The sequence below is a fragment of the Falco rusticolus genome, chromosome 4, assembly GCF_015220075.1.
Source record: "Falco rusticolus isolate bFalRus1 chromosome 4, bFalRus1.pri, whole genome shotgun sequence".
In the NCBI taxonomy this organism is placed as follows: domain Eukaryota; kingdom Metazoa; phylum Chordata; class Aves; order Falconiformes; family Falconidae; genus Falco; species Falco rusticolus.
The window spans coordinates 55,432,699-55,448,897 of NC_051190.1; the positions used below are offsets into that span (position 1 = coordinate 55,432,699).

Here is a 16,199-nt window from a genome sequence, read left to right on the forward strand (position 1 = left end):
TGCTTTACCTGAGCATTAAAAGGGATCTTTTGCTGGTAACTAGGGACCAGTCTCAGTTCCCACCTCTCCCCAGGGGGATTGCAAGCTGTTACGGACACAGAAATACTCCCTGAGATGCATCTTTCCTCTCCTGACACTTCCCGCAGCAAGTCCCAGACAATCAGCCTGGGAGGGAAGAAGGATGCTTGCAGCACTGCGGGATGTTTTCTCTTCCCCCAACAAAAAAAGCAAGTGCTCTCAGCTGGGGCAGGAGAGGAATGGCCTCATCCTGACCCACCGGCTGCCAGCGCAGGGTGGGGGACCAGGGCTGCTGGGCAGAACTACAATTCCCAGAAGGCAGCGCGAGCTGGAGACCCTTCCAGCTTCCCACCAACGCAGCGATGCAGAAGAAAGGCACACCAGGGAGAAATCCCCTCCTCTCCCGCTGACACCTTGGCAGTGGCGTGAAAATCCCTCCCGGCGGGACGAATCAAGAGCATCTCCCCTGTCCTCCCTCTGCTCCTTCAACCTTCGCTCTTTGTCTTTGTTTCGCTTCACCCTTCCTCCGGTAGCTCTCACTGCACTGGCCGCAGACTTCCTTTAGGTCAGCCCGGCTGCGCCTGCAACACAACTTGCAGCCAAGTCGCACACGCTGTTGTGCCACTGAGGCTGCCCCGGAGGACAGAAATGCCAGCCAGAGGGTGATGGCCCGCTCAGGTAAGATGCTTTTGGCCAACCGCCCTTCATTTGTCCGGGTAGCCCCAATAAAAGACAAAGCAACTCCCTGGGATCAGGTTCTGCCCTTGATTCAAACCCTGAGCCTGGGGGATTGCGGAGCTGGAGGTAAAGGCAGGATTTGGATCTGTAGGATTTGGCTATTAAAAAAAAAAAAGAAGAAGAAGAAAAAAAGTAAAAGGAAGAAAGTAGACAGGAATTTCTTCTTTTACCCTGATTTGAATTCAGGAATGTGTTGGGTTTTTGCCAAAATCCAGAGGCAATTGAAACACTGCTGCCGGTGAGATGTTTCCTCTAAGGGACCGGCGTGAGCATCCCCAGCGAGGAGCGAGGAGCGAGGCCGTGGTCCCCGCAGCGACCCCGCGCCCGCGGGCTTAGAGCATCCCCACGGCATCAGCCAGACCCGCCGCAGGGACCTTGGTGGCAGGAGGCTAAATCTGCTACCCGCTCGGGGGGTTAAAGACCTTCCTCCAAAAAAAAATACACCGTTGCATCCTCTTTCCAGCCTGGCTGCTGCTGAGGCTTTGTCTGCTGAATTAAAACCTGTCGTAGGTGTCGTCCAGCTGCTCCCCCACCTAGGGAGGAGCCCTGGTCTCCCTCCGAGTCTCCCCTCCACTAGCAAACACTAAACCCAGTTCCTGCTCCAAGCCGGTTTGTTTTGCTTCTCCTGGCTCAGTTTAACTTTGCGGGTTGTTTTTGGTTGGGTTTTTTTGAGGGTTTTTTTTTGTATTGTTGTTTTTGTTTTCCTGTGGTTCCTCTGTGCCAGCATGGAGAATTCAGCTTGGACAGGAGCACCAGTGTGCTTCGGTGGTCACTCTTACCAGCATCAGTGGGGATCCAGATGGGTTCGCTGAAGGGGAAATGCCAGTGGTGTGACTAAATCTGAAGTAAATTTCCCTTTTATAACTGTCCTCTGAAATCTGAGACAGCCGCCCACTTTTTCTACCACTGTGACCTCCCTCCTCCAAGGGCGTGTAGCTGTGAACTCTGCATCGTAGCTGTGCTTGGATGGTTACACTTCACATGTCCCATTACTTGTCCCCTGATCCATGGTATCCCCCCTACCCCAGCCTCCTACACCTCAGTGGCAGCCTCCCCAGGGACTCATCTTCTCAGCCACAGCCTTCTTGGCAGTGCAGACCCCCAGGGACAAATTTCACTGATGGCAGGTGTCCTCGCTGGCAGCCTGCCTCATAACTGAGGATTCTGGCAGCCTCACCTTCAGCCATCAGCACCATCAGTAGAAGCCTGCCCAGCCACATATACTCTTGTTGACAGTCATCTCCAGCATCACTGTCCTCCTCCCCTCAGTCCTTCTGGCTCTTTGCCCTGCTGCAATTCACAGTCTTGATAGGTGTTGCTCACATCCCTGTTGGCCCTGATATTATTTTTTCTTTCTAATGGAAATACATAGGACCCAGAACCTGCTGCCAAGTGAACCCTCTCAAGGAGGACAAAGTTCCTTTAGCTGTGTCTCATTTCTCCAGCTGCCCACCGAGGACACCACTGACCTGCCTTCCCCTGTGCACGGAGCACTGTCAATACGAAGCAGAATGCTCCAGTTTTGCAAGTGGTGCCAAGTCTGGTTTTCTTCTAGGTTTGGGAGATTTTGTTTGCTACACAGTCACTTATAAAAAAATGGGTTTAATTACAACAATTACTGCAAAGTGCATTAGTTAATTAACTTATTTACTTATAAAACTTGTTGGTCAAAGGACAGAGGACTATTCTGAGGGTAAATCACTAGTGCAGCAATAGTAAGAGCCAAAACCTTTGTGTGATGACAGCAGCGAGAGCATCACAAATGTCCCCCATTGCTTGTCCCTGCTGTCCCTGTTGGAGTCCAGCTGAGCCTGTGGCTTCAAATGTCTCAGGCTCAGTCCCCCACGGAGCAGCCAAGGTGCCACCCGTTGCATTTACATAGCGAACACAGAAGGTGGAAAAGAAATAATGACCTAATAAATGTCCCTTTTTTTTTTTCAGCTGGCAATCCAAGCCTCCAGGAATGCCAGGAAAGCCTCTCCAGGGGATCAGAGATGGAGTTGCAAATTCTGTATCTGCAAACTAAGGTGGAAGGAGGTGGAGAAAAAGAGGAAGACCACACGTTCCTCATTGGCCCAGAGTTGGCGTACAGCAGCAGCACCCTTTTCCCTACTGGGAATAAAGTGCATCCATTAATATACACTTCGATGTATATGTCCTGATGGTTTTTGTATCCTCCCAGCTAGTCCATCCCCATAACACTGTGGCTTTTTTGTACCTGCCAGCTGCTTGGCAGCCCCACCAGACACCACTGGGTGCAGGGCACTGCTGCCATGAAGGACTTGGTTAAGCGCGTGGTGCTAAAGACCCACCCGTGTCAGGAATGTGGCAAATCCTTCAGCAAGAAGGGAAACCTGAAGAGACACCAGCGGATCCACACGGCGGAGGAGCTCTTCACTTGTGGGGAGTGTGGAAGGCGCTTCACCACCCGGGGCCACCTCACAACCCACCAGAGCATCCACACAGGAGAGAGGCCCTTCTGCTGTGGGGACTGTGGCCGTTGCTTCCGCCTGGAGATATGCCTGGCCGCCCACCAGAAGACACACACCAAGGGTGGTCCCTACCTCTGTGCTCGCTGCGGCAAGAGCCTGAGCACAAAAATCTACTTCAACATCCACATGCGTACCCACACAGAGAAGAGGCCATTTGCCTGCACCGAGTGTGGGAAGAGCTTTGTGAAGAAGGGGACCCTCACTGCCCACAAGGAGATCCACAAGCGAGAGAAGCCCTTCAAGTGCCCTGACTGCAGTAGATGCTTTGGGCAAAGTGCCACACTGCTGGCCCACCAGAAGATACACCTCCGCGGGGGGCCTTTCATTTGTACGGAGTGTGGGAAGAGCTTGAGCACCAAGCGGTATTTCAACGTGCACCAGAGGAACCACACTAAGCAAAAGCTGCTTGAGGGACACATAAATGGTGTGTCTCTCCAGGTCATCCAGATTAAAGAGGAGTCTGATTTTGCCTTCAGATCAGAGGAGAATTCGTGGGAGAATATATCCCATGAAGGATATGTAGCCCAGGAGTGTGGCATACCTAGAAACCTGTGTAACCCAAAAAGCCCTCCTTGGAAAATCCAGATGAAGGAGGAAGCAGACCCACCCACTGATGACACAGAAAACATTACTGCAATAGCCTGCCAGAAACTTTACATCAAGGAAGAGCCACCAGAAACCCCAGACTATGGAAAGCTCTTTGATCCAAAGATCCCACTGATGGCTTTACAGGGGAGACAGCTTAAAAAGGAAGAGGATGCTGATGGGCAGCGTGAATGGGAAGTCCCCGTAGCCTGTACCCGGGTGCTCCATGTGAAGGAAGAACCACAGGAAAGCACTGAGTTTGGGATGTACTATGGGCAGAAACACAACCTCTGTGCTATCCAGAGGATCCAAATCAAAGAGGAATCTGGTGTAGAGGCCAGCCACCAGGAAAGCCAGAGCCTAAGGAGGAAGGAGAAGAAATGCTATCAGCCCACCAAAGAGGGAATGCTGGAGAACCGTGAGAAACCCATATCCAAGAAAGATCCCTCAGCAAAAGGAGCTCCCAAGGGTGAACAGATATTCCCCTGTCCCGAGTGCGGAAAGAGTTTCAATCAGAAATCAAACCTGACCAGGCACAAGAAGATTCACACAAGCGAGGGGCCGTACAAGTGCAGCGAGTGCGGGGAGAGCTTCCGCATGAACCGCAAGCTGATCCGCCACCAGCGAGTCCACATGAGCGAGCCCTTCAAATGCACTGAGTGTGGGAAGAGCTTCACCCAGCGATCAAATCTGGTTCGGCATCAGAGGATTCACACCAAGGAGGAGCCCTACCAGTGCCCGGAGTGCGAGAAGACCTTCAACCAGAAGGCCAACCTTTTCCGGCACCAAACAATCCACATCCGCATGGGACCTTGCAAGTGCACCAAGTGTGGGAAGTGCTTCCCTCAGAAGCGGCATCTTATTAAACACCAGCTGCTCCATTCCCGAGGTGGAGCCTATAAGTGTGGGGTCTGTGGGAAGCGCTACCGGCTGAAAAAGTATCTGAGGAGACACCAGAAAATCCATGCGCGGGAAGGAACTGCTCCCTGCATGAAACAGGGGGAGGCCACAAGGACTGGTGGTGGACACCACCACACTGAGCAGACATCTCCGGCCCCCACAAAGAGTGAAGAGGAGAGCTGAGCAGGCCTGGTGCCTGCTCCTGGGACAAAATCCTTAGGGAAAGGGGAGGGATGGGGAGAAACTACCAGCCTTATGTGTGCAGTATCTGGGGGTGGGGAGGTCAACCCGTGGGGACAGTGAGGTGGAGGGGGCAGAGCACTGCTGGAAACTGGTCCTCTGCTGCTGTTTTTGGAGTATTACACTCAGGGTGTCACCTGCTCACAGCTGTGAGATGGGGATGGAGAGCCAAGCCCCCTCAGAGCACGTGGAGATGGAGGGTAAGAGTTGGCATCCTTTGTAATGGTATGCTGGTGCCTCTACAGCCTGCCAAAGTTGAGGATGCCAAAATTGTCTTGTGTGGGCAATATATAGCCAGGAGGACCAGGCAGGATTTATTTTCATGACATTACTGTGTTTCTGAGAAAGCCGAAGGGAACCTCTCCCATCCAGGCAAGGGTTTAAAGCAAGGGCCAACTCTCTTCTTCTCCCTCATGTAGCTCTGATCCACACCTTGATCCTACTGGGCTAATAGACCCTAGCCAAGTGGATGGTACAGATTTGAGAGAATCTGCTGCCAGCCAGATGAGAGTTTCACACCTTGAATCCCTCAGACCAGGCTCACAGATAGGCTTAAGCCAGGTCCCTAAAAATAAGTCACGCAAAATCAGTGACTGCTTTTCCAAAAAAACTCAGAGGCCAGCAGATTGTATTCTGCTTTGTGCCCCCACAGCCCCACTGTGGGGATGTAAATGAGAATGGCTTTTCTTAGCACCGAGCTTTACACCTATAATGAGCAGGTGGTTTTGCCACCACAAGTCCCAGAGGCATCAGTGATTTCATCAGCTCAAGCGACACTGGTGCTGGTTCTCAGCCACCTGCTTCCCTACTTGTTACTGTGAAGCTTTTGCTAGGATGTTGACTTTATTGGGCATGATCTAGGGAATTCAAACCAAGCAGCAGGAATAGATGAAACAGTCTTCAGACTTTATGGACTAGAGAACTGGAAACTATTTCCCTGTTTGGATCTTTCCCCTTCTTCTCCCTGGTGTAAAGGAGATTGTGCAGCCACTCAAAAGCATGGATAATTCAGCAGTCTTTATTGCTCGCTGCTGATGATTTTGTTTGAGTGTTCTGTATTCAGGTGGATCTTTGTGTCTTGAAAGTCCCTGGCGAAGCGGAGATGTGGAGGGAATCCACAGTCCCCTGAGCCACTCCCTGATATTTCTCCACAGCACTGCTACATGACCACCTGGGCACCGCAGAACAGATGCATATGTTCATTGTGTTGCTGTTTAGAGTCTAAGAGGCAAGTGGAAAAACGTTCCATGGTGAACTAGTAGCTCTGCCTCTCTGGTTTTGTGCAGGAAAAGAAGCCCCCTCCCTGGTGCTGCACTCTCCAAACTACCCAGCTGCAACAAGGTCTTTTACCATCACATACCAACACACTCTTCATGCCAGTCCCTCTGCTGCCTTCTCCTAGTCTTGCCTCATCCAGGGCCTGCTCTCTCTTCTCTTGCCTCTTCCTCGGCTGCTCTCTCTTCTTTGGCTCCCAACCACTTAACAGAACCAGCCACAGCTGCACCTTATCAACATCGGCCAACCCACCGCCCCTGAACCCAGCCCACAGTTGTATATTATCCATGCTAATTAACCCAGCTTCATTCCTCTATACCTCCCCACCCACAAGGCACACAGCAGTTCCTTCTCCCAGGATGTGTTGCAGGTGGCATCCTCTTGGAGGCATCTGAAAGTCACGCAGCATGACTTTGGGCAACTACCTGCTGCAACGCTGCTGGTTGTCTGCACTGCATACTCTGGAGCAGCTGCCTCTCTAGGCAGGGAAACTGAGGCATGGAGAGAAGGAAAGGAACAGGACAAACTGCTCTGGAGCTTTGTCTTTACCAGCTATGTGGACACCATTGTGTTGAGGTGCTTTGTTGTGGTGACTCAAGCACAACACTGAGTGCAGCTGCCAAGCCCCAAAAGCACAGAGTAATTTTGGTGTTTAGATTCCCTCAGCCTTTGATATAGTCAGGCCCAGGACATGATTTCAAACAGCCAGGCAGGCTGTGACAACCTCTGAAGGAGCTTACCCCTTCCCCTCACCTGTAGACCACAGCCAGACTGGTTGGTATGAAGCTGTCCCTCAGATCCCTCTGACCTGGCAGAGGTTTGTTTCTGGGACAGAAAAGGCAGGCGCAGAGCTTGCAATGTTCCAGGGGCACCTAAGGGACATCTTTGTTAGAAAAATGGATCTGGGCTGTGTGGTGAGTAGATGCTTCACTGTAGGACTGGAAAACTATGTTCCTTGGGAAGAATATGGCTGAGCCAAGCTAGCAAAGCAAACCAGCCTCTGTTAGGCTTGCTGAGGGGCAGAGGTCCAGCAGAGCCCTCTCAGTGAGGAGAAAATAATCACCAGATGGCTGGCGTTTATTTCCTTTTCGTTAGCCTAGCATAAGGCCATAGAGATTTTTACCAGCAAGAGGATCTGGTGTGGGAGGGTTGCCAGTTGTGGTGTGTCCCTGCACACGCAGAGGGCAATGAGCCAATGTCAGGACCTTTCCCACATGTCACTGGATCTTCTACCACTGGCTATGGCCAGTGTGGTGTCCCAGCCTCTGGGGAAAGACATGGCTGATAGTTTGTGATATCTCCTCAATAAAGTAAATATTTAAAGAAAAAATGAAATTAAGTGAGCCTCTTTTCTGGGTTTTTTTTTTTTTGTTTTTTTTTTTTTTTCATAAGCTGTCACTGAGAGACCCGCAGTACATTCTGTCCATGATGCAGCAGGTGGGCAATGCCAGAGCAGGATTCATACCAGTGGTAACGAAAGGGACGTTGTTGGTGAAGAGCCTTCTTGACTGGCTCAAGAGTGCAGAGCTCCACATACTGACCTCAGAACTCCAGCCAGTGACCCACACATTGGCATCACATGAAATCCCCTAAGGTCTCTGCATAGGGCTAGAAGGACACAGACTTTTTGGGGTGCCTTGACCTTTCTAGATGAGCAACTGGAGGCCAGGAAGGGTGTCACAAATTACATCCAACACCATGGTGTGAGGAACTGAAGCAGTGCCCTAAATATGGGTGTTTTCATCCATAAGCTCAACTCTGCTCTCAGTGTCCCACTTTGAGAGCACAATGCTTGAAGCGCAAAAGGAGTCTGCCTTGGGTACCACCAAGATCTGCCTGGGACATTACACTGTGACCATCTCCAGGACACCTCCAAAGAGATGCTTTGCAAATAGTTTGCGCTGCCAGCTATGGTGTCTGCTGCTGATGGTTGTGTTGGGCTTGGATCAGGACCATAGAATAATCCCAGTGCCGTGAGAAAAATATGGATTTATCTGGGGATTGAACAAAGCCAAACCCACACCCCTCAGCTGCAAAAAAGCCTTCATCCTTTTCTTCCTAAACCCATTAAAAGGGCTCCCAGATAATAATAAAATGCTTAAAATCCAAGTAATTGCCCCCTTCTCCACTGCATGAATTTTATGCAGAAAACCACGTCTGTGAGCATTCACTGAGCAGTCTCAGTTGCCAAGTGGGAAGGATGCCCACAAGGTCTGATTTTGCTTTCAGGTCTATACAGTAAATTCAGTGTGGTCATCCTGAAACTAGTGGAGTTAAATCAAAGTAAAAGTTATGTTAACGAAGAGAGATCCAAGCTCTGATGACTTAAAAAGAAGTCTTCTGGTCTTGCACAGTGGGTCAGGTGGGGCTCGTCTTGAGACAATTGCTGTCCCGTTTCCAGCTGCGCACATTGTGTCTGTGGCTTTCAGGAGAAATTCAGCTGTGGGACTTTTTTTGATCACCTCAATGACTCATTGACTATCTGTGTGTATCATCTCAGCATCAGTTCTCCCTCTAGCATTTGGCATGACTGTCTGGAGAGATGGAGACAGGCTGTGTTGGGGACCTCTTGCACGAGAGTGTGTATTATGTGTTTTGATGGGATGTGTGGAGCTGATTGGTGCTCAGTATGTCTTGGTATGGTGGGAATGAGAGGGTCTTTGGGGCCAGAGGAAATATCTGCTTGGACATAAGTACGCTGGGATGTTTACTTGCCTTTTGAGAACATGATGGTTCCCATGAGAACTTCTTTGAGAATCCTAGGCTGCAAGGAGCCTGGTGTCCCCACAGATGGGGAGTGAGGGGAGGAAAAAGACCAGGGTGAAAACTGAGTGAGCAACAGGACATTCAGTAGCACGTACTTCCACACACACTTTATCTGTTCACTTTCGACCAGCAGCCTTCATGGGGAATCAGTATTTACTCATCACCACAACCATAGCTGCCTCTCATCCCGTCCAGGGCCAAAGTGATGCAACCAGATAGCACCACATGGGACCGGGTCATCAAGCTGAACTGCCTGTAGCCGTGGCACACCTGGAGCCATTGCTTCCATCTGCTGACCCAGAGCACAGTCCCTGCCTTGAATGTGAGGAACAAAGCTCCAAGAAAGCAGGGTGAGAAATCTCCATCAAAGGACTGAAGCTTCTGACTAGTCCCCACCTGCAGATTTTCTGACCAAGGTCATAGAAAAAGCCGTGCTCTCCTTTTCCAGGGTCAGCATCAACCTGAAAACAAGAGCAGCCTCTGGGATGGGGTGGGCAGTGCTGGCCTGTGGCTCTCTGCTAATTGCACAGGGGGTGATTACAGCCCATTGCCATCCTTTATAAAAGGACTGCTGTCCCACGGGGACAGTGCAGAGCCCCACTGCTCACTCTTTTTTCTCCCTGCTCCAAGCTGATTTCTCTCTCTTCTGCTTCTGTCTGGCCTCTTCCTTGGGGAGCTGCTGTTTCAAAGACACAGACCTCCTCCAGGTTGCTGCAACTGAAGGCAGGATAGGAAGCAGAGATCTGGAGATCCTTCCCTACCAAGTCACAAGATTTTTCTCCTTTTTCATCACCTGAAAAATGGGGATAAGATGCTTTGCAAGTGGAATAAGATACAGACTGTTCTCATTTCTTCATATGTGTTGGCCTCTGAGGAGCAAAACAGACTGAACAGTGAGGGTCTGAACGCAGAGGACAGCTTCTGCCAGGAGAGTAACAGGGTTTTGAAGTCATGCAAGAACAAGCCATCATTGTACCCTGTGCTGAAGTTCACTCATCTGCAGAGCAGAAAGGCAGTCCCTGCAGGAAAGCTGGGAACAGCACCGATGTGAGCTCACTTTGGGGAGAAAGGACTTAAAAGGGGAAACTAAATGTAGAACTTGCAAATGGCAAGCTAAGCAGCTCCTGAAAACTAGTTACAGTCACTGCTCAAAGCATTGGCCTTTAGGTGTTAGATCCAGATCAAACTTTCCTTACAGCTTTGCCTGTTTGTATTAATTTTTTTATCAGTTACTTCAGGCTACATTACAGCCCCTCATTGGGGGATGCAGCTGATGACTCCATTTGCTGCATGCGGCAGAGTAAGGAAGGAATGAGTCTGTGGGTGTTTCTGCACCTTCCTGGGCTCTTGTTCCTCTCTTCAAAGCATCATCTGCCCTTGTTTTCCTGGGCTGAGCATCAGGGTCCTGAGGGTGCCTTGATGGCCCTGACCAGCCCCAGCTGGTGCCTGTCTGCTGTGTCCAGACCCTGCGAGACTGCAGCACAGGGTCCCCCATGGCCACTCACCCCTCGGGGAGCAGCCAGCTCTCACTGCCCCCAGACACAGGGTGCATGGGGCTGGCGGGGGGGGGGGGGGGGGGGGGGGGGCGGGGCAGCAGGAGGGGGAGAGGGGCTGTGTGGGCACACAGATACACTGTTCTCAGAAGCACCTGTAAGCCTCTGCCTGCATCTGTGTGCAAGGGCTGAATCTGCCTGTGTCACCTCGATTCCTTAGCTAAAAAAAACCAAAACAAAACCACCACCAAACGAAACAAAACTAAAAGAGAACTTGGAAATTTCCACTTTCTCCTGGGTTTTGTCCTTCTTTATTTTGTAACTGGGAAAAGAGAATCAAAGAGGATGTCAATGTCACTCCTTTCTGTGGTCATTTCACAAGCCACCTGTCAGCCAGGAGGGTGGCAAGGGGAGACCCAGGGGGTACAGTTTGCCACCCAAAAGATCAAGGAAAACTGCAGTTGTCGTTTTCCAAGGTTTCAAAACTGGGATATAACAACTTTTTTTTCCCTTGAGAATACTAAATTTCTGTAAAAGACAGAAACAGTAGTTACAGTATTTCAGCCCAATTTTAGAGATGAGGAAACTTTGAATCTCCACAAAAGCTCACAAGCAACCTACGTCAGATGCACATCCTCACCCTTCTTTTCTGTTCCCCCATGTCATGCTTTGAAACAGTTGGAAACTAATTTCATCTAAATAGTGACATCAGGAGACATTCGTTTAGATCCTAAGTAACTCCAGGGAGCACAAAATATGCAACGACCAACCCAGGCTGAACTCCTATTTAAAGTACAATTATTTTCATAATTTTTTAATTATTTTTTTTTTAAAGGCTAAGAGTGTGTCCTCCAAACACTTTAACCTGTACTACCCGAGCTGATGTCTGCAAAGGTGCTAGTGATAAATAGCTAGGCAAAGTGGCTGTGTTTGTATGAGTAATTAAGCTGAGCCAAGGACACTTCTCCAGCCCTGAGGGCATCCAGCTGGCTTGCATCCATACAACTAAACTCCATTCAGCCTGGCAACACTCAGCTTTCCCCTGGGGCTCATCCCTGGCTTCAGCTCTGACTCAGGCTAAAAGTTTCAGATAAAGACATGAGCGCTGAGAAAATTTTGCTCTGGTGCCCAGGAACATCACCATTTATTTCAGAGACATGGCTTGGGTTTTTCATCACCCTGAATTAGTACATACTCAGCAGCCTCCAAATGCTGCAGGACCGGCTGTGTGACCCACACTAGCAGGACCATGGATTTACTGTGGATTTCTGTAAGCATCAGTGCTGCTGGTTATAGCCACAGCTTCAACTAGGCAGCCTGCTAACTGCTACAGAGCACCCAGGAGCAGGCAATCAGGGGAGGCTGGAGACTCACAAGGAGCTTCACAGCCACGTGAAGGAAACAATTTTCTCAGACTCACTGTGTGGAGACCCCCTCTGCCACATCCAGTAGAGGATGCAGACGTGGGCGCTGCCACTGTCCCGCCAAATGTCCTCCTCCAAGTCACCTCATTGTATTTCCCATTCGCAAAGTGTTTTGAGGTCCCCAGAGATAAAGGTCTGTAGGACAGCTTTCCTTGCTTCCACAGCTCTGAGGGGGGTCAGCCACGGGAACAGAGACAGCTCGGAGGTATGTAATGGGAACTTCTAATGCAAAGCAATTCAGTTCAGCTGCCTGAAAAATAGCAATTAAAAAAGAGAGCTAATGTAAATCAAAAGTTATTTCCAGCCTGCTGCAGCCTGGGCACTCTTTCCCTAAGATGACCCCCAGCCACCAAACGCTGGATCCTCCAGAGCCAGCGGGTGAGCAGCATCCCCACTGAGGACTACAGCGCCCAGGAGCCTGCAGCCCAGGCAGCGCCTCTGCGGGACCAGGAGCTGGGCAGCCGGGGGGGCACCGGGGCGGCACTGGCTCGGGATCCCCCCACCCACGCCCAAGAGGTTTTAGGGCTGCTGTTTTCTATTACAAGCCCCTTCTCTGCCTGACCCAGCTCCTCTGTCTCTCCTCCCCCGGTAGTTTGTACATCACCCACGCAGACTTCCTGTGAGTCCACACCAGCAGGCATGAATGAAGTAGCTGGGAGGTGATGAAGAGCTCAAAGTGGGTAGAAATAAGAAAATCTGGCCAACGACACTTGGATGCTTCCAAACCTGCGTGCTGCTGAGGGAGATGGGAGACAGGTCAGTAAAGCCAGGATGGGATGCTGAGGGCTGACCCCCTCTGTAGTGCTGCACGAGTCCCGCAGCATCCCAGGGCAGCAGCAGGACATCTCTGGAACTTGGGGTCACCACTGCGAAGCCAGAGTGTTTGTCAAAGTTGGCTGTGGTGGAGCAAACTGCCCCGGCTGGGATAAATCCCCTTGCTTGTCTTTCTCAGGCTGGACCCTGCCTGAGAGATCTGGCTTGCTCCCCTGGCTGGGGGTGACCAATGGAGTCAGGGACACAGCTGGTCCTGCTCGGCGTGGGAAGCATGGGGCGCAGGGAGCAGGAACAGCAACACAATAACACGGGAAGGGGCATCCATCCTTTAAAATCTGCCTAACAGCAATGCTTCGGAGGCATCTGTGTGACAAGTGCTTTCAGGGGTGGGAACAAGTTAATAGATCCAGCCTCTGCCTCCCCAGGAGGAGCCGTGCCTGTGTGAGCTGGCTGCTCCCAGCCAAAGGAGCAGGAGCCACAGCTGGGGAGTTGCTGCTGTTCATGTGTTTCACAAGAGAAATTAAGGCAGCTGAGGTGACATGCAGCCACCTCTGGGAAAAACAGCACAGCCCACGGAACAGCCAGAGAGAAAAGTTTGCCTGGAGTCATCTTTGGGCTCAGAACAGTTGGTCGCCAAAACAGGAAGAGCAACCTTCATTCCTCAGCCTAACTGAAAGGTCCCTGGAGAACATCTCACCCAACACCCATCCTTTCTCTTGGTGAGAAAGGAGCAGAGATGTCGTAAATGTCCTGGATGCCTGCGGGGTTGGCTGGACCAGGGTCCCCTTTGCCTAGCTGAGAGGCTGGGCAGGGGCTTCTCAGGATGCCTCATCACTTTTGGGGCACTTGGGAGTCAAGGAACAGGGAAGGAGAGAGTTTTGGCTGGCTGAATCACCATCAGGGACCCCTCTCCAGGAGCTGACCTAGATAAATTCACAGGGCAGTTTGGTGCTGGTTCTCCCATGAAGAACGTCTATGGCAAATGGGCTGCTTCTTCAGCTTGGACATTCCATGGAGTTGGGTCGATGATGCTGGTGGGGTTGTGGCTGCACCCTTCACGGGTCAGGCGTGACAGCCTGCAAATTGAAGCTGACACCAAGGCAAAGCTGGACCATCAGCAGTCCACAGGGTGAGGGAACAAGGGAAGGTGTTGAGTCCTTGCTGTCATCCTAGACACCAGGAGGATCTCTGTGTCTGCTCAGATGTCTTCCTGGCCACCAGCCCCAGCAGCCTTGCACAGGCTCTGGTGCCTGCCCTGGTGCTGCATGGGGAACTGAGGACATCGGTGTGGGTTTCACTTCTGCCTCCAGCCTGTTGGGCTGCAGCTGTGACCCAGATGTCCCTGTCTTCTCACTGAGCTGGACAAGGCACAAAGCCTCTAGAGAAACAAAGGGGCACCTGCCAAGGGACGGGAGCCCCACAGGGTTCACACAGCCAGGTGAGCCTCAGGCAGTGCCTGGGAGGTTCTGTTTCACAGATGTGAGATTTTGGTACTGTCTGGAGTCCGGGGACCACAACATGATCTGTCCCAGAGACAAGCAGCTGCTTGCTCATCCTCAGCATTTCCCCTCATGGTCCCAGAAGGTCCCTCTCTGCCAGTGGTGCAGATGATCTCAGTGACCACTCTTCACATGGGATGTGTCTGGCCCTGGCCATGGCCCCAGCCCTGGGTCTGGTCATCCTAGCTCAGAGCAGGGATCACACCACCCCACAGATCCTTCAGAAACGGGTCTGGGTGCACACCTCACCAAGATGGGTTTGATTCTAGAGGTGCTGATGACCATGAGTTGGTCCTTGATGGTTATGACCACCAAACTTTACTACCTCTCTGAAGGAGAAGTAGTGTTGGTTTGTGCTCAGAGACAAGCACAGTAGGAAGAGCCCCCCTAAACCACCAGTTTCTTGTCATGAGTGCCTGGAGATGTGGAGAAACTCCAGCCTGTGCCAGGCATCTCCAGCAAACCCCTTCAATCCCTTCCTAGATTTTACAGTCTCTTGGCCTTTGGTCTTACTAGAATTAACTAAACTTAGCTGGGCTTTTATTTCTGATTTTGTTTTCCACATGACAGCTTACCACACTAAAAGTGATTTGTTTGTTGCTTTCTTTTTTTCCTGTTGGCCTTGGCAATAACACCTGGTTGGTTTCTTTTCAGGTTCAGCCCTCATGAAGGAAAACATAGGCTTTCATCTACAGAAGAGTAACTCAGACCAGTGCTGGCACTTTCCTATGGCTGCTACTTCTCAGCAGCCCTAGCAGGCAGGGAAAGCTGGTGGCAATGGCCAGGAGGACTCCCAGTGATGCCTTTCCTAGTGAACACCACCCAGGCCCCCACCTCTGAAGAACCAGGTGATGGAGCAGCCAGTCATGATGAAGCTGGAGCTCCTGGAGGTAGAGAATTTTCTCAGCCATTCTCAGGAGAAGTCATACACTTGCATGATTTGTGGGGACAGTTCTAAGCACAAGGGCATCCTGGTGACCCACCAGAAATCCCATAAGGAGGAGACAGAGGCTGAAGGCTGTGAGGAGGGTGATGCTGACCAGGCTGGAAAGCTACATGACCAAGAAGCCACCCAAGCTGGATGGGTGGTCAAAGAGGAAGGCCGTAGCAAGCACAGCACAAAGAGTGATCCTGAAAGAAGGAAGGAGCCCCATGCCTGCACCACGCATGGGAAGAGCTTCGAGATGAAGATGGGCGTCACCAAGCACCTCTGGACTCACATGGGTGAGAGACCATTCCCCCGCCCTGACTGCAGCAAGAGGTTCATCACCAAATCACAACTCAAGGAGCACCAGAAGATCCACACAGGTGAGCAGCTGTACAAGTGCCTGGACCATGGGAAGAACTTCACCCAGAAGTTGCAGCTCATTGTGCACCGCCAGATCCACAAAGGTGACAAGCCTGTTTATCTGCTCCAACTGTGGGTGAAGTTACACCACCATTGGTCATTTGAAGAGGCACCAGAGGAACCGCCTCAAGAAGCAAAACCCTCCTGGTGAAGGAGAGGAGCCCTCTGAAGACCTGGTGACTGGTTGTGTGCCACCAGAGCCAGTGGGTGGCCACAGCAGCTCCATCATCATGGTGAAGACAGAGGATGATGATGATGACTGTGAGGTCCTACGGTCCATGATGGCAAGGATCAAGCACTCAGGGAGGAAAGGGCTGATGCCTGCTCACTTTGGGATGGGGATGCTGTGTCCATCACCAAGGTCCACAGTCCCGTGGGAACTGGCCCTCTGGGAACATCTCACAGTATTTGGTGGGGGCCGGCCAGGAGTGGGAAACCTGGGAGGAACTGGACTTCAGTGCACAGCAAACCCTGAGTCAAACCTCAGTCAGAACTGGCTGACACAATGTGAAATCTGGGGGCGAGGGAGGGATATAAATACTTTTTTTTTTTTCTTATTTTTTTATATCTTATATAAGAGTCCTCATTTCAAAAGCGTTGGGTTTGGGGTTGTTGGGTTTTTTAATTATTTTTTTTTGCTAACAGGA

General features: G+C 51.1%; 1 protein-coding gene across 1 annotated transcript; it reads left to right on the top strand.

Moving 5' to 3' along the window:
- Window positions 1-430: 430 nt before the first annotated feature.
- LOC119147792 (zinc finger protein 260-like) lies at window positions 431-6,392 on the top strand. Its single transcript, XM_037387199.1, has 2 exons — window positions 431-696; window positions 2,698-6,392. Exon 2 carries the CDS (start codon window positions 3,030-3,032, stop codon window positions 4,914-4,916), a length of 1,887 nt encoding a protein of 628 aa, XP_037243096.1. The 5' UTR covers window positions 431-696; window positions 2,698-3,029; the 3' UTR covers window positions 4,917-6,392.
- The last annotated feature ends 9,807 nt before the right edge of the window (window positions 6,393-16,199 follow it).

Excerpts from the sequence above, each read along its gene's own strand:
- LOC119147792 (XM_037387199.1), top strand. The coding sequence starts at position 3,030 with ATGAAGGACTTGGTTAAGCGCGTGGTGCTAAAGACCCACCCGTGTCAG.